This window comes from Malania oleifera, chromosome 2 (genome assembly GCF_029873635.1).
Source record: "Malania oleifera isolate guangnan ecotype guangnan chromosome 2, ASM2987363v1, whole genome shotgun sequence".
NCBI lineage: Eukaryota > Viridiplantae > Streptophyta > Magnoliopsida > Santalales > Ximeniaceae > Malania > Malania oleifera.
Window position 1 is genome coordinate 135051274 of NC_080418.1, and position 26007 is coordinate 135077280.

The 26007-nt window shown below is 35.8% G+C and overlaps 1 protein-coding gene across 1 annotated transcript in view; it reads left to right on the forward strand.

Annotated features, from left to right (window-relative positions):
* Positions 1-26007, forward strand: part of LOC131149465 (uncharacterized) — a 137642-nt gene that overhangs the window by 54210 nt on the left and 57425 nt on the right. The window contains exons 15-23 of the mRNA XM_058099917.1: positions 674-1055; positions 1136-1320; positions 1416-1488; positions 11655-11805; positions 11885-12054; positions 12229-12579; positions 20022-20189; positions 20348-20641; positions 20830-21006. Of these exons, the coding sequence (XP_057955900.1) occupies positions 674-1055; positions 1136-1320; positions 1416-1488; positions 11655-11805; positions 11885-12054; positions 12229-12579; positions 20022-20189; positions 20348-20641; positions 20830-21006 (1951 nt within the window). The remainder of the gene's footprint in view (positions 1-673; positions 1056-1135; positions 1321-1415; positions 1489-11654; positions 11806-11884; positions 12055-12228; positions 12580-20021; positions 20190-20347; positions 20642-20829; positions 21007-26007) is intronic.

The following is a 26007-nucleotide window of genomic DNA, read 5'->3' on the forward strand; positions in this document are numbered from 1 at the left end:
ACAGCTGATGTATGATCATGCTCAAACAAGATCAGTCCTTGCAGCTTGGACAGGTTTTTAAAAGCAAAGACCTCCCACTGGCATTGCAGGATTCATGAATTGAAGACTTCATGTTAAAACGCAAGCTATATGAAGGGAAGGTTGCTATTTTAACTCACTTAATGGTCCTGTCCCACATCTCTTTCTTGGCTGTCCATCATCTCAATGGAAGGGTGCCATTTTAACCCACTTGCTGCTTCCATGCTGCTTCTCCTTCTTGGCTCTCCTGTCCTTGGATCATTTCATCTTGCAATCTGCCTAATTCATTTGGCATTTTGGGCATGATTAGAATTTTCTTAATTGCTGGGCATGTGTTATGTCTAAAAAAATTATGCCAATTAGTTTCAAAGTTTTTGAAGAACCATGAATTATTATTATAGCTTCTTGTTAGTTTTTTTTCAAAATGTGTAAATGCTGTGGAATGCTAAAAAAGTGAAGGTTGGCAGATACGCTTTGTCTAATGAGTCCACTGCATTATCATTGTTTTTTAATTTAATGTAATTTTTGTTTAATAATGCTTTATTTAACCTCTGTGAAGTGAAAACTCCTTTTCTTATGTTCTTTTTTTTTTTTTTTAATAAATATTTTAAATTCCCTTTTGTTAATTACAAGTTTCTGTTCTCATTTTGTGTAGAGAGATGGCACTCAATGGCCTATTTCCTGGTAAAGAGCGAGGACAGACAGCTAGCATAAAATTCAATCTTAAATGCCCTAAACTTGGGGACATGCTTGATTATATTCTTGAGCAGCAGCCGAAGTTGTTAGATTCCAGTGAAATGAGGGAACAAAAGCTTCTTTTTCCATCAAAAATGTATGTGGCTATGATTAAATTTTTGATGAAGTGCTTTGAAGCAGATGTGGAGCAAAACAATTCTATAGTAGGAACATCTGCATTTTCTTCTTCAGTGGAAACAATGTGTTTGCTGCTAGAACATGCTATGGCATTTGAAGGCTCTGTCGAGTTGCATGCTAGTGCCTCCAAAGCATTAATTACAATTGGAACTTATATTCCGGAGGTTTTTACCATTTATTTCTTTGCTTTCTTTTTTATCTATCCTAGTTACGTTTTTATTTTTGACATTGTTTTTCCCTCTAGATTTTAGCAGCACGCTATGCTGTGAAAATTTCATGGTTAGAGCAATTATTGGGTCACGTAGACTTGGATACTCGCGAATCTGCAGCACGTCTCCTTGGAATAGCTTCTGGTTCTCTTCCTATTTTGGAGTCATCTGACCTTATTAGCAAACTGATTTCCTCTATAAGTGGGGCCCACGAGCTAAGGTTTGCAGTTTGTGCTTTATATATTTGAAAAAAATTGGACTTTCTTATATGGTCATAGAGTATTCCTCACTTAGAAATTATTTATATGTTTTTAGGTTTGAAATGCTGCATGGAGCGTTGTGTGCATTAGGATACGTTACTGCAGATTGCATGTCAAGAACACCTATTGTAAGTCATATCATTTTTGTTTCATAATCTGTAGGGTGATGATTTTGCTTAAATACTTCTAGGAGATTTAGAATATGAGTGAATGGTTTCATAAGTAAAATGATGAAAGTATGCATTTTTGTCTGTTTTTCTGTATTGTTTTAAAATTAAAGATTCTTAAGAAAAGAAGGAACAATACAAGAGAAATGATAGTCTTTTGGGAGAAAGCTACAGAAAGGAAAAGTGTTAGGAAACAGGGGTACATGGAATTTCAGTGCATCGTTATGAGATGATGAATAGTTCTAATAGCAACGATGGCCTCCCATGAAACTCTTCTCTCTTTCTCTCTCTCTCTTTTTCACAGACTGAACTATGGCCTTGCAGAAGTAGATGATGAAAACTCGTTCGATTTAGATTGAAGGAAAGACCTTCGATCTTCGATCTTAGATTTGACAAGGTGGGGGAGATCCCTTATCTGTTTGTGTTGGAGAACAATATTTCTCGGAATAGGTGTGTACGACTCTCGGAGGAGTCCGTAATCTGGTTTGCTAATGGTTTATGAATCTTCAGTAGGATGGAAAGGGAATATCAAAGTGGTCTTCTAAGGAACATGCTGCATTGGTTGTCGATTAGGTGGACAAAGGTGGGGAAATTTCTTGAGTTAGGATGGGTGGAAAGGTAAGAATTATGTGTTTGTCCCTGGTGGCGTTAAAAGTGGTGGATGACGAAGGTTTACGAATGATTTTTGTAAGATAGCTAAGGGATTTCATACTGAATTTGGAGAAAAAGGTGAAGCGAGTCTTTCGGCTCCCAGATTGTGGAGTTAGGTGGTGATGGAAGTCAAGATTGGTAAAGGAGAAGTCGCAAAAGTTGTTTTCAAGCTTGGAATCAGGGTGTGTAGTATGGGAAAGACAAAATCTGCTTTCAGTATGGGGTTGAGTTGCAACTAAAGGAGCTTAGGGCTTCATTGCCAGAAACCACGGCTGTTTGATCGGAGAAGAATGTCCATACAGTCCAGGTATCTGGGGTTTCGAAAGAAGCTTGAAAGCTAGTAGAGGTGGTTAGGGTTTTGCTTGGGGAAGATGCATGTTATGCAACAAAGAATATTGGGCCAGGAAGTTTTGTTTTTGTCTTGGACCTGGGCCAAGTAATTGATAAAGGACCAGTTTGTTTTTTAACTAAGTTGGGCTAACTTATTAAATCGGATCATAGTCTTGGTAAAAATGAATTGGGCCATTCTTTGGAAACAAAAGAGGTTTCTTCTGAGATGGGTCATTCTCAGATGGGACATTCTTTTAAACATGCCCATTGTTTGAACAATGTGGACAGGGCCCAAGAGGCTGGTGTAAATGTTTAAGTAGCTGTTTAGATCTCAAGTAAGGCCCAAGAGGATCCTTCCAATGGAGTTTCTAAAGACTAGGGATCTTTGGATGGGAATGATGGATTAAAAAGAGAGCACTTGTGTGAAACTGTTACTGAAGGATCTTCCAGCCGGAGCAGCAACTACCAGTAATTGGAGGTCAAATTGAAGAAGTTCAGAAGATTCCTGCATTTCTAACCCAGCATTCTCCCATTAACTGGTGTAGGCAGACAAGGGGCTTAGCAGGTTTATTGTCCTCCAAGCAGATTCCCAGTACAAACCCTATCTTGCAATGCTCAGTTTCTAAGCAGATTCTTGATGGGAAGAGAGTTTGCTGTCTTCATTAGAAAGAAGCTACAGTACTGAAAGGGTTAAAGGGAAAGAGGAGATGCAGGAAAATCTTGTTCCAAACAATTCTGGAGTTTTAGTCGATGATTGTGTTCTGGAGCCAGAGATTACTAGAGTAGGAAGGGATCTCCTGTTGGTCTTCTAAAGTGGTCAAGAAAGGAAGGGGTTCAATAAAAAATCCCAATTCTTGTGAAGTCGAGAATCAGGTGAATAATGATGTTTTGAAGGGAAAATCAAATGGTTAGGAAGAAAAACCTGATAAGCTCAGGGGTCAAAAGGTTTACCCTTGTCGAAATATGAGGCATATGGGGTGTTGAAATGAGTAAAAAATTTGAAGAAAAGCCAGTTACTTCTACTGAGATGACCGTAAAAGTTTTAAGGAGAGATGCTGGTGATAGTTTGAATATAATGGAAGAACCAATTTTTCAGAGTTGGGGGACCAATGAGGGGTGGGTGATCGCAAGGAAAAAAAGAGCGGGTTGAGGTGTAGATTTTTTGGATAATGATAGTGTGGACAGCAATGACTTTGATAGTGATGGGGGTTTGCTCTTGGATGAGATTCGGGAATAGTATGCTTATGTTTCTGATTCATCTGATAAGCTTGGGGATTTAATTTATGTGCCACCTCCTTTGGAAGGGTTGGAGGGATTTGTTATTTTTGATAATTGATGATATGGATGGAAAGCAATTGGGTATGGATCAAATTTTGCCTTCTCCTTTAGATGTGTTCTCTAGGAAAAATGTTGAAGCTCAAAATTTATTGGATGAATTGGGTTTACACATGTGAGATTGTGGAGGAAATGACATTTAGATAGATGATAAATCTAAGGTTAAGAAGGGTCAGAGGGAAATAGCAAATTTAAGGTGTTTGGTGAATTATGATGTAAAGGGATTAAAAGGGGCTTTCTTGGTTGGTTTTTGTGTAGCTTTATTTTTACTACCATTTTTATTTATTTTTATTTTTTCTTTGTTTCTCTCTCTCTCTCTCTCTCTCTCTCTCTCTCTCTCTATATATATATATATATATATATAGCTTCTTCTTTTATAAAAAAAACAAGAGGAATTTCAGGGCAGAGGTGATGATGTAGGGGATGGGGTCAATGATAAGGGAAGTTCTTGTGCAAATGATACTAGCAATGAGGTTTACACTTGTCAGAGGGCTGGGCAGGCATCTATGGATATAGAAAAAAGGTTTTGAGTGCAAATTAGGTGATTTTAATGGGGGATCAGAGTAAACTTTAAGACAGGATGATGAGGGCAGCTTGTGTTTTCTGGATTCTTTGAGTGCTAAAAAGAGGGATATAGATGAGGGTATAAGCAAAGGAAAGGATAAAAATGGGATGACATGTCTGATTGTGAGAGTGACAACATCATCTAGTTTGATCATGATGGTGATTTGCTTCTTGATGAGTTGGTAACAGTATGGCTATGATTTTGATTCGTCTGGCTTACTTGGGGATTTAGCATATGTTCACCCATCACTGAAAGAAGTTTTGGAGGGTGTTCCCAAATTTGAGGATGATAGAATGGGTAAGGAGCAGTACTGTAAGTATGGGATTCTGCCTACTCCTGTGAAGGAGATTAATGGGATGGACTTAGTAACTCACAGTTGCTGGATGAGATGGGATCAATGATTATCTGATCCTGTAGGTAATGAAGTTCATTTGGATTGGCATAAAAGAAAGATAAAGAAGGGACTGAGGGGATTGGCTAACCTGTGGTGTTCGGTGAATTATAATGGGAATGGCCTAGAAGAGGGGCTTTTCTTTTCATTCTTTTTCATTTTTAATTTTTATTTTCTTGAAGATTTCTTGTCCTGGTTCAGATTGTAATTTCTTCGCCTATATCAACATATATATATATATATAGAAAAAGTCTTTCCAAAATTTATTAAGAGAAGAAAATGAGAAAAATTGCAAAAAAGCAAAAAAAAAATCCTGCACCAGCTTTATATCTCATCCCAGAAAATATGAGGAATCTGAGAAAAAAAATTCCAGATTGGTGTGAATTGGCTAGTGGCATAAACTCTTAACCCTAGCATCCAATTAATTTTTTAGGCTGTATTTGCTTTTATAACATTTTCCTAAAGGGACTTGAGTTCGAATGGCAAGTGCTCCAACTATTTTTCCAGAGCAATTTTTTTGGTTACCAAGTATCTGAGGTTCAAATCATCCTTGATTTTGGATTTACTAACTCTCCTCAAAGTAACAAGATCATTTACTTTGCTATCCCCTATCTTAAACCATGGAGAATCTCTGACTAGGTTTTTTGTCTTTGTCAGTTCTTGAATTGGAATCTTGTCAAGGAGATGTAATGTGACACATAAATCATGGTAATGTGACCACCTATTTTGAATCATGATAATTTGACCACCAGAAGAACTGAATGTGCTCTTTCAAGTTAACATCTTAGAAAATTTCTCAACCAGTCCACAAAATGTACCAACCTAGGCTTAGCAGTTACAGGAACTCCTAAGTAGGTGAAGGAACACCTTTGGATACCACACGATGGTTGAATCTAAGTTAAAACCAGCATGGCCACTGCTAGACGATGAGTCTTGGGGCTTTAAACTCTTTCAAGCACATGCATATTTGATTTATTTATTTTAAATGAACATACATAATATAAACTTGGAGTTATGTGGTATTGCTTCCGTGTTGAAATCCTTTTATCATACTAGTGATAGCAAGTTTAGAATGTGAATGAATTTGCAAATGTTGGTACTAAGTGTAGAGTTAGGGTTGGGTTGGTCAAACTGGAAATATAGGGATTACGGAAAGAGTGAAAAATGAAGACTAAAAGAGTGGGTTGTAAATTGACATGTTTATCGCCAGTCTTATTTGGGCCTTTAAACAATTCCATGAGCAAGAGCTCATCCAAGCCTGTAAATGAGCCCAAATGAATTCATAAATGGATTGTTCATGAGCCTAAATGAGTTGAGCTTAACCTTGTTTAGGGTTGGCTCATTTAACATACAAAACAAAAAGCAACAAAAATAAATGAGCTTCAAAAATAGGCTTGGGGATCATTCACTTATACAAATGAATGAGCTGAATGTGCCCTTACCGAGCCAAGCTACGAAGTTGCTCACGAATGGCTTGGTTCATTTGCAGCCCTAGAATTAATAAGGGGATTGTGGTTAAATTGGATTTTGAAAAATTTGATGATAGAGACATAGAGTTTGGGGTTTCTTGGACACGATTTTGAGTAAATATGGTTTTTGGTCTAATTGGAGGAGCGGCTTAGAGGCTTTTTGTCTTCTATGTTTTGAGTGACTGTTAATGGCCATCTGAGAGCTTGTTTTCAGCATCGAGAGCTCAGGGTGATTCTTTATCCCCCTTTTTTTTGTTTTTTTGTTTTTTTCAGTGGTGGATGTTTTGAGTTGGCCACTGTTTCTCTGTGTTTCTTTAGGTTTCTCAGTAGAAATTAATGTTGGCAGGAAATATAGGCTTTTGTTTTTTTTTTTTTTCCATCTATACTTTTTAATTTATAAAAGATGGATTTTGGGTTTTAAGAATGCTTGAACTATTTTACGGATCTTTGAGGTTGTGTAACCTCTTTGTCCCAATCTGGTTTGGTTGGGTCAAATTTGATTGTGCTCTCATTATGCTTCTTCAGCTGGTTGTAAAAGACTGGCCTTCGACTTATTTAGAACTAGCCTTTGATTTCTTTTTGGAACCCCATTTTTGATAAAGTTGCTAAAAGGTTGGATGGAACTTGGAAGTGGTTGTCTTTACGTGGTTGTATAACGTTTGTTTCAGCTTGTTTGTCTATGATTCCTATTTATCTTTTGTCCATTTTTAGGATTCCTTGTAGGTGGCTTAGAGTTTAGGTAAGTTGATGAAAGATTTTCTTTGAATAGGGATAGGGGGGAGGGTAGGGACCATTAGTTAGTTGGGTTGTTGTGAGGAAGCCCAAACCTAAAGAGGGGTTGGGGATGAGGAACTTAGTGTACAAGAACATGTCTTCAGGGGGGAAGCAGTTGTGGTGTTTTCTTTTTGAGGTTGATCTCTTGGCATGAGGTAATTAGGAGTATGAGCTCCATAGGAATGGTTGGGAGTCTTGGGACGCTAAAGTGGGGAGGAATATTTTTCTTACTAGTCCATGGAAATTTCTCTCTTAAATTTATCCCACTTCCATTTATTTGGATGGTTCCAAAATTCGTTTTTGGAAGGACTTGTGGAAGGGGAATATTCCCTTCTGTGATGCCTTTCCATGTACAATATTTCCATTTTCCACTATTCATTATGGTCATAGTGATTCTTTGTAGAAGTGGAGAGGCCTGGTAAGGTTCTATCACCTCATCTATATGTTTTGTGCAAGCGGAGTAGTCTAAATAGTGAGACTATTGCTCATCTTTTACTACATTGTCATTTTACTTGGAAATTATGAAATTTCTTGTTAACATTGCTGAGGAGGAGTGTTGGGTTTGCCTGAGCACTGAGGAGGGGTTGCTTATTACTAGATTTTGCGGTTTTTCCATAAGGAAAGATGCTAGAATTTCAAGCCACCATGCTTTAGTGACCATGGTGTGGTGTACTTGGTTAGAGAGGAATTCTAGAATATTTCAGGGTAAGACCTTTTCCAGGCTTTTGCTTTTGTAGTCGATGGTTCTTTATGCTTCTTGTTGGGCGTTGATGGCTGCTGTGTTTGCAAGAGTTCCATGTCTCATATTCAGATTGACTGGCAATCTTGTTGCATTCATTTTTGTTTTGAGGTTTGCTTTGCTCATTGTGTTACTTGACTTTTTCTTGTTCCTGTTTTGAGTGGTTTCTTGTTCTGTGTTTTTTATATTCTTTCTCTTAATATAATATTTCTTTTTTAACCTGGAAAAAAAAAATCTTGAAAAAGACAATATAAGACTAGATCAAACAAGTCTTAACAGTCCTAAAACAGAGGGAGGGACACATACATTGACTGCAGTGCCATATTTGTTTTTGTCTTATGAAGCAAGTCATTAGTATTGATTTTCACAATCCAAGTAAAATCCTTTATTTTTCAGGGAACTTTAGCTCTCCAGATAAAAGAAGTTAAGAAAAATTTAGCATTAGGAGCATGAACCAACTGGAAAAAGAAAGATTTGCAAGAATAGTCCCTAGAGGAATCTGAATCCCAATTTCTTCTCTCTCTCTGAAAGTAAGTATGAAAAGAATCAAAAGCTCATTCAATAAAGGGATAATATCATTCTTCTATTTCATCTATATTTTTAACAAAATCAAAGTTCCATGACTGCATTGCTCTTAATTAAAAGAAAATCAGAAGTTAAGAGTATCATAAAGAGTATATAATAGAGAAAAAATGGGGATACACTCCTGCCAAAAGAGCCTCCTGGACTCAGTGACCTTCCCGCAAATGAATTCTCTTCCATTGCCAGTCTTATATCAAACATTGAGGTAAAAATTATAGATCTATGGGACAAATTTCCACGAAGTCGCATAGGTAATATTGACTCCAACTTTAGCTCCCCATCCATTCTATGAAAGCTTAAACCCTCTGCAAGTCACCTCATGCAAAAGAGAGTAAGGTTCTAAAGAGATATTCCATAACCATTTTCCCATGAAGGAAATGTTTATTGGCCAAAAAAGTCACCCTTCCCTGATAGGTTTACTCTCCAAATCCCTACCTACAAGATGATTTCTATCCCTCCCTCCCATAGTCAACTATAAAAAAAATCCCTGATGGATTCTCTAATCTTTGAGCCAGAGTCACTTATATAGTTATATCTTAAAAAGTGACAATTAATACACTGAAATAGAAGAGACATAGGCCTGAATTAAAGTAATATGACTTCCTAATGTAAAAGAAACTCCTTTCCACCCATCCAATCTCAACAAACAGTTTCATAAACTGAGCCTCAAAAGAAGGTGCAATACCACCTAAATAGGTAAAGAGCAAACTCAAAACACCATAATGTGCTGTTCTAAGAAAAGAAGAAAGAGTATGCAACACAATACCAATTCCTACAATTCCCACTCTTGATAAAATTGATTCTCGGCCTCTAGATTTTCTTAGAATTTGTGAACAATAAATGTTGCCATGGCCATATGAGCTTTAAGAAAATTGCCCCACTAGCTCTTGCTTTTGCTTTCTCACTTGTTCCTTCCTTATCCATGGGCCTGATCATAGGTTGGCATGGAGGAGAATCTCCTCAAATCTTTGCGTATTGAAAGCAAGAACTTCAATCTGCATTTGAAAAAGGTTGGGGGAGGAGGTTTTGTTCATCTGGAGGAGAGATCTTGACTTAGGAGTCGATGGATTGGATCACTATATTGGTTACAAAGTAGGTGTGCGATTTGTCTTGGGTTTTCTATAGACTGGATTCACTCATTACAGAAAGATTTTGCAGAACTCAATATTGGGTGGTGATTAGAATGAATCGTTAAGGTAAGTTTTTGGAATTGGGGGTGTGCTCGAATAGCGAGAGGTACTCTGTCCTAATTCCAGGGGAATTGAAAGAGGAGGTCTGGCTAGATTTGTTTCAAATTTGAAGTCAGTTGTAGATACAGAGAAGGTTCCAACCTTCCGAGTGAGGGAGGTTTGGAATAAATCTTTACGATTTATTTATCAACGGGTTTGGAAGGATGTGTTGGTGGGAGGTTCATTACCAAAGTTCCAGCAGGTGGTTGGTGCTGTGGCACCAATGGAGGTGTGTTGCCATCTCTGGTGGATGTGGTGGTGACCACTAGTCCAGAGAACTTTGTAGAAGCTAAGGTTTGTGATGTGGGAAGGGTTAAAGCCTGGAGTTCAAGAGTAATTGCATGGGCTTGGCATGGGGTGGACCTGGTATTCTGAACATTATGTTGCACTTCGGTCAGATTTGGGGCGCTAATGGGCTAGATCTGAAAAATAAAATTAATGGGCAGCCCATGGTTTCAGTAAAATTACCTTCAAGCAGGCCCAACATCCATCTCAAGTTTTGCAAAATCTAATTGTTAGCAATCAAGCCCAAAACCAACTGCATAACTTTAATGGGCAGACCTTGGGTCAGTTGAATTTCCTTTTCCAAAGTAGGCCCAATACCCATTTGCAAGATGTTGGGGCCTAAATTAAATCTGTTGATGTACCAGAGGGTACAATACATGCTCAAAAACCTCATAATGGTAGCAAAAAGCTGTTGAACTCTATTACAACCGTTGGTGAAAGAGCAGTCGGCTACTTCTTCACTGGTATGATCAATCAAGTTAATCCTGAAGGGAAAAAATAGGTAAAAGCCAGATTTGGTACTGACGAGTCAGGGAATTTGGTTGATGTTTCTATAGCTTTAGTGGGAAAGGAACTCCGTGATGAAGAGAGAACCCAGTGAGCCTCCAGTGGTGGCTGTTGAAGGGGGGGTTGTAGTTTTAGTAAAGACAAAGTAGCTTGTGTAGACAAGATTCAGGGCAAACTTGCTGTTTTGGGCGACAATTCTATTGGTAAGGGAACCTACTCTGGTAAGTTTAGGGCCAGAAGGTTTATGCTAATCAGAAGGCAGTACAGATGGGAAAGAGATTCCCTGGTGGGATAATGAAAAAAATTTACTGAGAAATGAAGAAGAAAATTTATGTGTTGTGGAAGATCAAAATGTTAAGGGTGCTATAGATGCTAAGGAGAAGAAGATATGGGGGAAATCTAGGGTAATGACAGTGAAGTTGTTAGTGAGTTTAATTGCGACGGTGGGTTGGTTTTGGATGAGTTTTACGTACAGTAAAGGTATGGTTCTGACTTATCGGATTTACTTGGGAGAATATATTGTATGTGCCACCACCTCCGATGGAAGGATTGGAGGGGATTTCTATTTTTGAGGATGATGAAATGGATAAGAAGCAACTGTGCATGAATGGAATTCCACCCACCCCTGTTGAGGACATTGCTGGGAAGTATTTAGAAGCTCAACAATTGATGAATAAGATCAGCTTGTGTCTATCTGATCTTAGAAACTACAGTGCAGAAGAGGGGTTTCTTGGTTAATTCTTGCTAGATTATTATTTTCTTCCTCTTATTTATTTATTCTGAGGATTTCCTGTCCTCACTTTGGTTGTAATCTCCCTTCTTTCTTTCTTAATACATATATTTTTCTTATAAAAAAATCTGTAAGCTGTAAAGATGAGATGGATAAATCCCCATGACCCACGTTATTCCCATTTACAAGGTTCGTGTCAACTCCTCTCTTAATCACAATAGTGAATAAAAAAGGGGATAATGGATCCTTTGTCCAACACCCCTTGAAACTATAGGCCATGACTTCGACCTGGCCTCTCCATTTTGCTAAAAAAGGAAAAGAAACAGAAGAAAGACACCCTCAAATCCACTTGCTCCACTTAAACCCAAAGCTCTTCCTGCCTAAAACGTTATTTAAGAAACCCCAACTAACATGATTTGTTTATTTTCTTTGATTGATTTTTTTTTTCAGAGCATTTTATATTTAATTATTAATCTCAACTATTAAAATTTGATCTTAACACTACACAGAAGATAATATCTGATATCCATTAAACTGCAGATCCCAGAGACATTGCTTCAGAGCACAGTTAAATGTTTGATTGATGTTGTTAATTCTGAAACTGCAACACTGGCTTCCATTGCAATGCAAGCGCTTGGTCATATTGGATTGCGTGCTCCCCTACCTCTGCTTGTTCATGATTCTAATTCAGGTAAAAATGTTTTTAGTTTTCATTAAAACTTATGAATTGTTGATGTTCTTACCGCATTCTTTTACTGTTTAATGTTCAGTGGCCATTTTGATGGTATTGCGTGAAAAGTTGAGCAAGATACTCTCTGGTGATGATGCTAAAGCGATTCAAAAAATTGTAATATCTTTGGGGCATATCGGCTTGCGAGAAACATCATCTTCACATTTAAATATTGCTCTTGATTTGATTTTTGGTCTTTGCCGGTCAAAGGTGGTTGCCTTCATTTTATTTATTTATTTATTTTTTTTTCAGTTTCTTTTCTGGCAGTAATGCTTTCTATTGTTTTGTTGGAGTGCACGAAGTCTTTAGCTTGTGTTTTTGTGTGGTTTTGATGATATATAGAAGTGGAAAACCCTTTAAGTCTGCAGTGGTGGAACTGTGCAGGTTGAGGATATCCTGTTTTCTGCTGGGGAGGCTCTCTCGTTTCTGTGGGGTGGTGTTCCTGTGACGGCTGATGTGATTCTCAAAACAAATTACAGCTCACTTTCCATGATTTCAAATTTTCTAACAGGAGATGTACCATCATCGCTGTTGAGATATAGATCTAAGAATGAAAATCAAGCTAATGAAGATTGGCATGTTATGATTAGAGAGGCAATTACTAGAAAACTTTTTGATGTTCTCCTCTATAGTAGCAGGAAAGAAGAGCGCTGTGCTGGAACTGTTTGGCTACTATCACTGACAATGTATTGTAGCCATCATCCTACCATCCAACAATTGCTCCCTGAAATTCAGGTTTGACATTATTGCCTCAATTTAATTACTAACTTAAAAATCTCATCAATGTTCTTTGAAGAAGCTTGTATTGATTTAATATCTTAGACAATCAAATAATCAATTATTCATCTAAAAATGGAGTTTGTAACTCTATAGTTTATATTACCCCTTTATAAAAAGCTGCACTTGTTAAGCTGAGGTTCTTCAACTTTGCACCCCCACACCACCCCCCCCCCCACATTTGTTCATTGAGAATCTTGCGAATTTGATGCAGCTCCATTGTGATGGCCAACTTAATTAATTCTGAAAAGTTCGCTCTTACCATTTTAGGCGCCCGAAAATTACTTTTTTACTATTTTTATGATCCAAACTCAACATAAATTTTAGATTGCCATTTTGGGCACTTGCAAATTGCTTCTATTTCCTTTTTATTCCAAATTTAACCTTACTGGAATTTAAGACTCCCCTCTGACTTCCATGTATAGCACTTCAGTTGCATTTGTGACCATGGATTTTAGGCCTTGATTTTAGACTTGGATACGTTCTATTACACCTACTTCGTTATGCTTTTTGGGAACTTGGAGTTCAGATTTATGTGAATCTGGACAAAACCAAATACTGAAAAAAAAGCTATGTTAGTTTGTTTCCCTTTTGCCCTTAGTGCTATTTTATTTTCCATTTCGCCTGTGGCCTGTTGGTAAAAAAATTATGGATAAAATAGTATGGATTGCATTATGATTTTTATTTTTAAAACTGATTAGTTCATGAAGAACTCCTAAGTTGTCAAGACATACAGGTGAGATGACCTTTGATAAATAATTAGTTATGCTGGAACCTTCAAATTTCTCCTTGAACTCCCCTTATTATTTTCCTAAGAAAAAAAAGTATGCTACGACTATTTATATTCAAAAAAATTACTATTAATGTAATACTAAGTTAAATTTGAGGATAAAAAATTGAGTATTATCCGAAAATTCAACAAGTTAAGAAAAATAAAGCTTAAATCTTAACATTTGGATTGCGATAGAAATAGAATTGCATGTAAACCATGGCGCAAACATTTACCCACTTGATCTTGTGTATATTGGGATTGATGTGAATTCACAGACAACCCTTTAAGAAGAAAGAGTAAATATGTTTCTCTGAAGAGAACTTATAAAACATTCCAAGTCATGGTATATGATACACCTGGAACTGTGATGTTTTATTACAGTTTGCCTTTGATCCCAGTTTAATTTCTATTAGCTTCCAATCGGTGTTTAGTTTCTTCCTTTTCTAATTTGTATCAGTTTTACTATTTAAAAAATGTATAAAACCTAGCGGTAAGACAAAAGACTGTAATAATCCTTTTTATTATAAGCTATAAAATTTTTTTTGTGTCATTCAACTTGATTAATTTGATGGTGCTTAACTTGAACTCTTTTTTGGACTTGATTAATTTCTTATGGAATTCACTTCACATAAAGTTCTTTAGTCTTGTGATTTTGCAATTAATAAGAATATTTTTATTAGTATTTCATTTATTAGAGAACAAATTTATTTTTTGATAAATAAGAATAAAAACAATTCTGATGCTTAAGGTTTCAATTATTATCCTTGAAATCCTACGATTGAGTGCAGTTGTGTGTATTTACTTGTTGAAAGGTAAATATCTTTTTAAATGCAATATTAGAAAATTTTAGGGCTGTTTAGTTTTGGAAAACATTTTTCATTTTCCAATTTTCAGTTTTCCAAATAATTATAAGAATTTTAACTTATTTTTAAAATTTTCAAGATTTGTAGCAAAAAGGCAGAAAATATAGAGTTTGTTTCATGTGCGAATTAAAACAATTTTTTATTTTTTTTTTATAGATTTTAAATTAATCACAAAAAGACAACTTTTCCAATTTTCCAAATTTTATATGAGGTAATATTTGAATCATGGATTTTGGGGCTTGATTTTGATTTGTATGGATTTAGAAGAAGAAGAACAACAACAACAAAACCAAGCCTTAGTCCCACTAAGTGGGGTCGGCTATATGAATCCTTTTCCGCCAATTTATGCGATCATGGACCATTTCTTTTGATAGATTCAAAGATATTAAATCCTTACTCACTATCTCCTCCCAAGTTATTTTAGGTCTACCCCTACCCCTTCTACTGCCCCCCACAGTAACTAAGTCACTCTTCCTCACAGGTGCACTATAAGGCCTACGTTGCAAGTGTCCATACCATCTGAGTCGTCCCTCCCTTATCTTATCTTCTATAGGAGCTACACCTAACTTACCACGAATATGTTCATTCCTTAATTTATCTTTCAATGTTATACCACTCATCCATCTAAGCATCCTCATCTCGGCAACTTTTACTTTTTGGATATTATGTTTCTTCGTCGCCCAATATTCTGATCCATATAGCATAGCTGGTCTTATAGCTGTTCTATAAAACTTCCCTTTCAATTTTAAGGGTATTCTACGATCACATAGAACACTTGAAGCACTTCTCCATTTTACCCAACCTACTTTAACTCTATGCATTACATCATCTTCAATTTCTCCTTCAGCTTGCATAATAGATCTAAGGTATCGAAATCTACAATTGTTATTTATTTCTTCATCATCAAGTTTAACTTTGTCTCCAATATTCCTCCTATCATTACTAAAATTACATTTCATATATTCTGTTTTATTTCTACTTATCTTAAAGCCTCTAGATTCCAAAGCTTCTCTCCATAATTCTAACTCAGCCTCTACTCCATCCCTAGTTTCGTCAATTAATACAATATCATTTGCAAACAACATACACCATGGAATCTCCTTTTGAATACTCTTAGTCAATTGGTCCATCACTAAAGCAAAAAGATAAGGACTCAAAGCAGATCCTTGATGTACACCTATGATAATTGGAAATTCTCTAGTTTCTCCATCTATAGTCTTTACACTAGTCATTACTCCATCGTACATATCCTTAATGACATCGGTATACCTACAACATACACCCTTTTTTTCTAAAACCCACCATAGAACTTCCCTAGGTATCCTATCATATGCTTTCTCAAGGTCAATAAATATCATATGCAAGTCCCTCTTCTTTTCCCTAAACTTTTCCATTAATCTTCTTAAAAGATAAATAGCTTCTGTGGTAGATCTCCCAGGCATAAAACCAAATTGATTTTCTGAGATCTTCGTTTCTAACCTTAATCTTTGTTCAACTACTCTTTCCCATAGTTTCATCGTATGACTCATAAGTTTAATTCCACGATAGTTATTAAAATTTTGAATATCTCCTTTATTTTTGTATATAGGTATTAAAGTGCTTTTTCTCCATTCATCTGGCATTTTCTTAGTTTTTACAATTGTATTAAATAAATTAGTTAACCATATAATTCCGTTATCACCCAAGCATTTCCAAACTTCAATTGGGATGTTATCTGGTCCCATAGCTTTCCCATTTTTCATCTTCTTTAGTGCAAACTTAACTTCGTTAACTCTAATTTTGCGAATAAATCTTATATTTTTAGTCTTTTCCTCATTTGACAATTCTAAATTTAAGCCTTCTATTTGGTTTTCATTAAACAACTTACTAAAGTAACTTCCCCATCTTTCTCTAATATCTTCGTCCTTAACTAAGACAATATCATCCTCACTTTTTATACATTTTACATTTCCTAAGTCCTTGTTCTTCCTTTCTCTAGCTTTAGCAAGTTTAAATATATCTCTTTCCCCTTCTTTTGTACCTAATCTATCATACAAACTATTAAATGATCTATGTTTAGCTTCACTAACGGCCCTTTTTGCATCTTTTCTTGCCTCCTTATATTTTTCAAAGTTATCTCTATTTCTATATTTTTGCCACGTTTTATACCAAATTCTTTTTGTCTTTATGATTTTTTGTACATCTTTATCCCACCACCAACTTTCTTTGCTATTTGAGAATCTTCTCCTTGATTCGCCTAAAATCTCTTTTGCTATCTTTTTAATAGAGCTAGCTAATCTATTCCAAAGAGTATTTGAATCTATCCCATCCTCTAAGGTCCAATCCCCATCTTTGATCATTTTATCTTTAAATTTTATTATATTTTCTCCTTTTAGGTTCCACCATCTAGTTCTCCTACACTGGTTTATTTTATCCTTTTTCTTCCATTTTTTAATGCATATATCTAACACTAAGACTCTATGTTGTGTGGTTAGACTTTCACCTGGAATAACTTTACAATCCTTGCATGATAAACGATCTACCCTCCTAGTTAAAAAAAAATCTATTTGACTTCTATTTTGTCCACTTTTAAAGGTTATTAAGTGTTCTTCTCTCTTCTTAAAACAAGTATTCATTATACTAAAATCATATGACATAGCAAAGTCTAAGATCATCTCCCCATACTCATTTTTGTCTCCATATCCATATCCTCTATGTATCCTTTCATAATTTTTATTATCTCTTCCAACGTGTCCATTCAGATCTCCTCCTATAAATACTTTCTCAGTCCCTGGTATGCCTTGTATAATACTATCCATATCTTCCCAAAATTGTCTCTTAAGATTTTCTGCTAAGCCAACTTGAGGAGCATAAGCACTAATGATATTTATTATCTCTTGTCCTAATACCATTTTGATTTTTATAATTCTATCCCTTACTCTAGTTACATCTACAATGCTATCTTTTAAGTTTTTGTCTATAATAATGCCTACTCCATTCTTATGTTTTTCTTTTCCAGTGTACCAAAGTTTAAATCCTGATTTATCAATTTCTCTAGCTTTCTCCCCCACCCACTTAGAAGAAGCCCACACAAATTAAAGTCTATGATCTGAATCCCATGCTCTCATATGTAAAGTAAGAGTTGGAAATCTAGAAAAATAATGAAAATATTTTCCAACTTGTCTATATAAATTTGAAAAATTGGAAAACATAGTATTTTTTTTAATTATTTGAAAAATAAAAAATAGAACTATTTTCACAAGCAAATAGTGTCAAAACTGTTTATTGTTATTCATTTATTTCATACAAATGTTGTAAAAATGAAAAATTAGCTAACATTTTTGTAGTTTGTTGGAAAACTAAAATGGAAATGAAAACTGTTTTCCAAAAGTAAATGGGCCCTTGCCTTTTCTTTTTTAGTTTTGGTATTTTACAGTGGAAATCTACCTCTTTTGACATTCTAAATGACTATGCATTTTCTTTTGATTTTATTTTTTAAAAAATTGCACATGCCACTACATGGATGTGGAATTTTGTGTGTATGATTCATAAATATGCATACCGTGGTTTTAAAGCCCGGACCACTGTCCAACCCAGAAAAGACACTGGGTTGGTTGGGCTGGACCGTTGGTTAAATCAGTGGTCGTACTGGTGATGTTAGCATGACATTATGTGTGTGTGTCTAATAATAATTTAATTATACACCAATCCGAGATAATATTTTGCAAAACTGTGGTCATATCATCTATTAATCAGTTAAAAGTATAGTTACTAACAGCTTTTAGATAGAATTTGTATTTAAAAAAATTCTTAAGCTTCTTATATTAAGAAGTCAAACAAATATTTAAAATTTAGTTTATATATGGTGTGAATTTTTTTCATTCAACTAAAATTTATAATTTAATTTTTGGTGAGTTTAACTATTTATTTGTTGTTTCCTGGGCAATGAAACAAACAACAGAAATGGTACAGTGGCAGTGCACGTACAGTAGTTGCACTAGGGAAATGGGGATATAGGTTCAAATCATTGGAGCTGCACTTGGCCCTTCAAATGTTTTTAGAAAGGGTAACTGAGTAGCTGGATGAGGAGCCAGGTTGACCTGCAGCTAACTTCGGTTCAGGTTCAATCTGATTTTGACCAGGGCACCCGGGTCAGTAACGGTTCACAATATTTTTTGTTTGAAGGGTTGACTGAACCGGCCAGGTATTGGCTGGTCCAATCTGGTTTCATGACCATTGTGTAGACAATACATGTAAATTTGAGCAAAAGATACTTTCTTGAGGTTTGGTAAAAAGATGCTGACCTCCAGTTAGGTTTGAAAAATTCCATACAACTCCCTTGAAGTTTGACAAAAAAGGTTTTAAAAACTACACAAACCTACCTAAATTTTGGCAAAAATACAGACATCCTTGAGCTTTGGAAAAAATACAAGCTCAAGGAAGGGGTATATAAGTATCTCAAAGAATCAAATGTGAAGGGAATTCGATGGAATTTTCTAAACCTCGTGGGAAGTCCGTTTTTAAACTGAACCTCATAGAGGTCCGCATCTTTTTGCCAAACCTGGTTAGTATTTTTTCTTCAAAAATTTTTAGAGAAATAAAACTCATCCATGCAGTATGTGTATTCATCTATGATTTTTTCTTTTTTTTTGTTTTTGTGCTAATTTTGTGATGTACAGTTTTTCTAATAGTTTCACAGGCAAAATGAAAAGGGAAAAAAACTATTATATTTGGTCTATTCCTAAGTATATTATTCAACAATATCCTTATTTTTTAAGTTCATTTAAGAATATCTTTGTATGGGCCTACTTAAGTTTGATGTCATTTTTGGTAAAACATCCAGTCTTCCCAAAATTCATTTACATGGAAAGAAATTCTTGTAGACCTGCCTAAGTACCATAATATATTGGAAAGAAATATAAAAAGACCTCTATATGGGCCTATAGATGAAGTCTCATTTTCATGTATGAAATTTTGATCAAATGATCTGACGGAAAAATATTTTTAAAGAAATATCTCTCCAAAGGCTTAGATGCGCATACTAGATCTTATTCTAAAATTTTAACTTTTAAAAAATAGAATCACAATGCTAGATGCGGTATTGTAATTGCATGTGCCAAAATAAAGAAAGTATTATATATTATGCATTTAGCAGACAAGTCTGAAGTTTTAGATATCAAATAGTATAATAATCAATGTAGATTAAAAAAAATTATTTAGGTTACATGATGATTACTTAAAATTTATTGAATATCATGTTTATATTGTGCTCACATACGGCCTCTAGTGAAATAACTTTTTCTGCAGCATTTGAGGGTTATAATGAACCATAAAATCCTCGTGAGTTTATCTATATGTTTTGTCACACATGGTTTTCTTTGGATATTGTGACCTTGAGAAGCCTATTGACAAGATTTCTAACAAAATGTTGTGTATATTGATGTTTTGAACTTCACTTGTTCAGTGATTCATTCAAAATTTTGGCCCATCAGAAACATAAATCAATTTTTGTAAATCTTGGTGTTGGGATTTCAGTAATGCCATAAAATTTAATTGTTTTACATCATCTAGTTGTACCAGTATAAAGAAAGTGTGCTTAGTTTATGTAAGATTTACATCTATTTGCGTGAAAACCCACATTATTTCTTATCTAGGAAAAAATTCAGATTAATGATCTTGAGGAACTGGTAAACATGAAAGCCATTTACGCCCATCAATTTTTATTCCTGGTTAGTATATGAATTGGGGACATGTGAGCAAGCTTAACATTTCATATATGAATGCAGGAAGCTTTTTCACATTTGCTTGGTGAGCAGAATGAACTTACACAGGAGCTGGCATCCCAAGGCATGAGCATTGTTTATGAAATTGGTGATGCATCAATGAAGAAAAATTTGGTAAATGCACTTGTTAGCACATTGACTGGTTCAGGGAAGAGAAAAAGAGCAGTGAAGGTGAGGAGTACTGAATTTTGTTTTTTCTCCTGTCCTTCCACTTCATATCCCCCCTCCCCTTCCCCACCAAATATCTCCTCCCCAGCCCAGGACCTGAGGGAGGATCGTAGTGATGAGGGGTTTTGTGAATCTGAAGTGTTCAGATTTTTGTTTCACAGCTTGTGGAAGATTCTGAAGTGTTCCAAGAGGGATCTATTGGTCAAAGTCCAAGTGGAGAAAAACTTAGTACATACAAGGAGCTCTGCAGTCTGGCAAATGATATGGGGCAGCCAGACTTAATTTATAAATTTATGGATCTCGCTAATTATCAAGCTTCTTTAAATTCGAAGAGGGGTGCTGCATTTGGGTTTTCTAAGATTGCCAAGCAAGCAGGGGATGCTCTTCAGCCACACTTGAGATTATTGGTTCCTAGGCTTGTTCGTTACCAGTATGATCCTGATAAGAATGTGCAGGTATACACAATCATTTTTGATGCGAACGTTGTTACTTAATTTATATGTATCAATAAATCAGATTTTTTAATCTTGATGTGATGCACGATTGTCTTGTTCCTATGAATTTTTAAAATTATCAATAAATGTTTAATCATTAAGTTGTGGTACCTTTTCCTCATTGCTTTTAGTTCCTGGTACATTTCTAGGATGCAATGGCACACATTTGGAAGTCGCTGGTGGCTGACTCAAAGAAAACCATTGACGATCACTTGGACCTTGTTATTGATGATTTATTGATTCAATGTGGTTCTAGGCTTTGGCGTTCTCGTGAGGCATCCTGTCTTGCTCTTGCAGATATAATTCAAGGACGCAAATTTGATCAGGTGATAAGACCAGTGCTGTATCCATGAGAAATCACAGACCAACGTGATATCCAATGATTGGCATGAATGATTATTTATGAATATTTTAGTTATAAGCCTAGATGCCGAAGACCATTTAAAGAAGTATGAACTATGATATTTCTGGTTTATTGTCTTACAACATTTGATATCATAATGCTGAAGACTCTGTGAAGTACTGTGAGCTATGATATTTCCAGTTTCTTGCCTTACTGATTTTGTTATCATGGCCTGCTTAAGTGCCACGCTTCGATTGACCTGTCTACTGGAAAATGCTATCATTGATCGTAGTTAATATTGTTTTTGTATTGTAATGGTTTGTAGTTATTTGTTATTGTGAATCTCCTTCTAGTGGATAAAAATGTTTCTAGTTCATCATTAAGGAAATTGCTAGACAATCAAGTTTCAGCATACTTGTAGATTTCTGTCCTTACCACCATATTCTCAACTAAATGCCTGTAAAAAATCATAACCATCTGAGTATTATGATGTGTATCAAGAATAATTGCCCTGAAATGCTGTGTATAACCCATAGCTTTGTATGCTTCTGTGGTTGGTTTGGGAGGACATTTTTTTTCCCCAATAGAAAAGAAATTTTATGGAAGAGAAGAAAAAATTCAAGAAAAAATCAGAGGGGGGGAAAAACCCAAAATTAAAAACAGACAAAACGTCAAAACACTGCTGTCCAATCAAGCTGAAGATTAGGAAAAGACGACCTCTTAAAACAACCAGGTGGAAATGCAAACAACGGTGTCATAAGTGAATCCTATCCCAGAGCATAGAGCAAGACATCTTCTTGAGAAAATATGAGCATTTCTCTCCAACCAAATGCCCCACACGACAGCGAAAAACCGACACCTCCACAGTGCAGAACCATCTCTACTACTTCCAAAACCTTTAAAGAAATAGTTAACACTGACTCCAAACAGGCCCAACTCTCTCCAAAACTTGAACAATGAATTTGGTCACAAGCATATTCTGAACTTTCAAAACATAAAGAACAAACTCAAGGAGATAAGGACTTAAAAAGGCCTCCTTCTCTGCAATTTTGTGTGTCAACTCTATTAAGAACTAAACAAATAAAAGCATTAATCTTAGGGGGGACTTTGGACTTTCAAATAAAACAATGAAGCAGAAACGATACATTTCTTGGGTCAAAAGCACAGAAAAGGACCTGCAAGCATACTTGCCCAAAGAATCAAGAACCTCTGATTGATGGTCCATCCTCATGGAAGAATGGCTACCCTCTGAAGGAAATTGCCAAAGCCATTTACTTGTTAGAGCAATGTTCTTAGACACCAAGTTCCCTCTTCCTTTTTTGACCTACAAACAATCCCCTTACTGACCAAATGATCCTTATTCTCCCTCACCCCTAACCAGACAAGATATCTCATGACTCTCTCAATATTTCTAGTTACCCCTGCAGGAATTAAAAAATAGACAAGAAATAGAAAGACATGATAGAACGTAGCACCCTTCCTACCATCTAAACTCTTCAATACCTTCTCCACTATAGAATTTCAAAACCCAAACGATCTAGGATTACCACCCAAAGGCACACCTAGATAAGTCAAAGCCAATCTAAAGCAGCATTCCTAGCTAACAGAAATAGCTGAGCAGATCTAGAATCACTCAAGTTAATACAAGTTAAGCCACTCTTACCCAAATTAACTTTTAAACTGGAAACCCTCTCAAACATTTGTAAAATAGAGCACATTTACAGGAGACGCCTTTTGATCTTTTCTAGGAGAAGGACAGTTCATCCGCAAATTGAAGATGAGATACCATTACCCCCTTTTTCCTCACCCTAATTCCTTTCACTAGCTCTCTATATACAGCCCTATGAACCAATCTACTCAAGATATCGAACACAAGAACCAAAAAAAAGTATAAAGTGGATCCCCTTGCCTAGGCAATAGGAGACTGTCTCATCCAACCACCCCTCCCCCCCCCCCCCCCCCCCCAAAAAAAAAATTGTGATAACCGTGCCCTTTAGGCCACGGTAAATTTAAATTATTTTTGACACATTTGCATGATTTTGTTTTGTTTTTGCATTGAACATGTGCGTACTAGCCATGTTACTCGTTAATTAAGTTATGGAAATCCCATTCAATGTATTAGTGGTAGGAGATGCTTAAATGAAAGGAAATTATGAGGCCATGCTAAAACATAAATAACGTATGTTAAGGCTTGATATACGTTGTTGGCCACAATCTAACAGCTTAAGCTTTTAGGTAAAGTGGTAGTCTAACATGGTATTGGAGCTGGTTACCAGGAGGTCCTAGGTTCTAGTCTTGTGGCCTGCATTTTTTGTGTGGTGTTTAAAAAATTATTGTATTCTCTGTAATGGGTGTTATCTATTGTGTGTTTCTCTCCACGTACTATCAGGCTGCATGTGCAAGGGAGTGTTAAAGCTTGATATACATTGTTGGTTCTCAACCTAACAGCTTAAGCTTTTAGGTAAAGTGGTAATCTAACAATATATGGGTACGGGGAAGGGGAAAAAAAAATTCAAAGTAGGGGCATGCTGTAACCAGGTGTGACACCTGGCAGCATCTCAGACCAGCAGCAAACACCTAGCAGGCACTGCAGCCCAGCAGCCATGGTCTTAAATTTCCACGAAATTTTCAAAATTTCCGATTTCCGTCACCCTTGAAATCAAAATGGCATTGATTTCCATTTTGCATAACTTCCATTGAAATCTTAACGAATCATCTGAAATTGATCAAAATCTCGAAGTGAAACTTGTTGGAATTTTAACTATGCAATGAAATTTCCTCGGAATTCAAATGAGAGATTTAGGAGTGAAGTGAAATTTCTCTCTTAATTTATTTTATTTATTTTTATCGAAACAAAAAATTATTACAAGTGCTTTTGAAATTATATGCAAAAATAAACTTACAACAATATTTTCTTTAACCATTCATGTCTAAATTACCATTATTTGTATAATAAATAATATTTGAATGATTTATGAATTTCATTTGTATTAACTAAATATGTTTAATGCACATTATCTTACAAATATGTTTGCTACACATACTATATTACAACTTTTCCACCTCATACACAACATAGATGCACTTAACTTGTAATATATTAGTCCTAAAACTTACATTATTATGTATGTTCAGCATTTCTTAAGTTTCACAAAGAATTCCATGCCTTACTACTGATTTCCGTTATTTTTTTAAATCGAAATTGAAATTGACATCGATATTGAAACTTCCGTCAAAATTTCCGTACATTTGGAGCTTCGAAATTTGATTCGAAGTCAAAAGTTTAGACCTTGCCAGCAGCAAACACCTGGAAGCACTGCACACCAGCAGCAGACACCTGGCACACAGCTGGCAACACTGCGATTGCTGCTGTTCTAATCTGTTTCCAACAATAAGCATACCGTAATTTCCTGCTGTACAGCCTAAAACAAGAGAGAGAGAGAGAGAGATTTTGTTGAGTTGGGAAATTTCCATGTGATTGATAATCACCTCGTAAGGATGATGGTTTGACTTGCTATGGAATAGCTTGTGTGTTCATACATTTAACTGCTATTGTGTGAAATTGCTGGCACCATGTGCTGTTTGTGGCTTGTGATCTTGTGGGATTTGAGCAAGTGGATTGTCTCCCTTGGGTGAAAGGCCCTCAACCTTTAGAGGGTATTTTTGTGTAAGGCAGTGGTTGGGCAAGCTGGAAATTGGCACTGATTTGAGATAAAAATTGCACTTGGTTGGGACAGCGCTGCTATGTTGAAAACAAAAAAATGCTGAAATGCATGCTCTTTGAATGTTTGTGATGGTAGATAAAGAGATTGCTCAGAATAAAGAGTATTTTCATGCATATTGCTTAGAACAGTGTGTTCATGCACCATATGATTATGCATGCATATACGAAAGCATAACTTAAAGTATTGAGATCCTTAATTGAATAAGGGGAAATTAAGAATGCCTACTAAGTGCGTGGTTGCTCGCTTTACTTCTTGACAATTTTTGGTTCAAATCAAAGGAGAGTCCTACTTATTAAGTTCTAGAAGGGATTGCCATTTCAACATGTACTACAAGTTGGCAAGAAGATATTAGAGATACTAAGCATGTATTTTGTTGTTGGTTGTGTTTTAGTCTAGGAAGTATGAAAAGTGTTGTATATAAAGTATAACTCAATGTAAAGAGTTTGCCAGTTAAAATAAAACTTCTATTCTTTCAATTGCTTTATGAAATATATGTATCTTATGTTTCAACAAATATTTGCCTTAGTTGGCTTCTTTTAAATGATGGTTTTGCAAAATAAATTCTTGCCTACGCTTGGTGGCCACATCAGATGTTAGATGGAGTCATGGCCAGTCATGTGCCGAAAATAGGGACGTGACAACCACTTCTCACCAAATCGCTCCCTCATGAGACTTTATCTATAAATTCCCACTAACTTGGTCATAAGTCTTTTTGAAATAAACTTTAAACACAACCTCCCCTCTCTTTCCTCCTCCAAACATTACCAACTACCTTATTAGCTACTAAAATAGCATCCACAATCAGTTTACCTCCACAAAATCAGTTTGAGCCTAAAAAATAGTGTCACCTACCAGAAATCAACCTATCTTTCATAACCCTAATAATCTTATATGGACCAGTAACTAGTCTTATAGGCCGGAAATCTGCCACTTTAGTAGACATTCTTCTTAGGCACCAAGTGATGAGAGTAGAGTAAATTTCCAAAGTGCCACTAAAATAGAACTCATTAATAATCTTCATTGAATCTTCTCTAACCAGACCCCCACAATCTTCAAAGAATGCCACGGTAGGCCTATCTGGACCCACACCTAATCCCTATCTATCCCAAACACAATTGCTTCACGTTACTCTACTTGAATAGTCAAACCCCTCAAACGTAGGCCTGCACACATCCTCCACCACAAAAAATTAGCAAAAAAAAAAAAAAAGGGATATTTGTAGTCTTATTCGTTATCAAGCAAGAACTCATATAAACCTC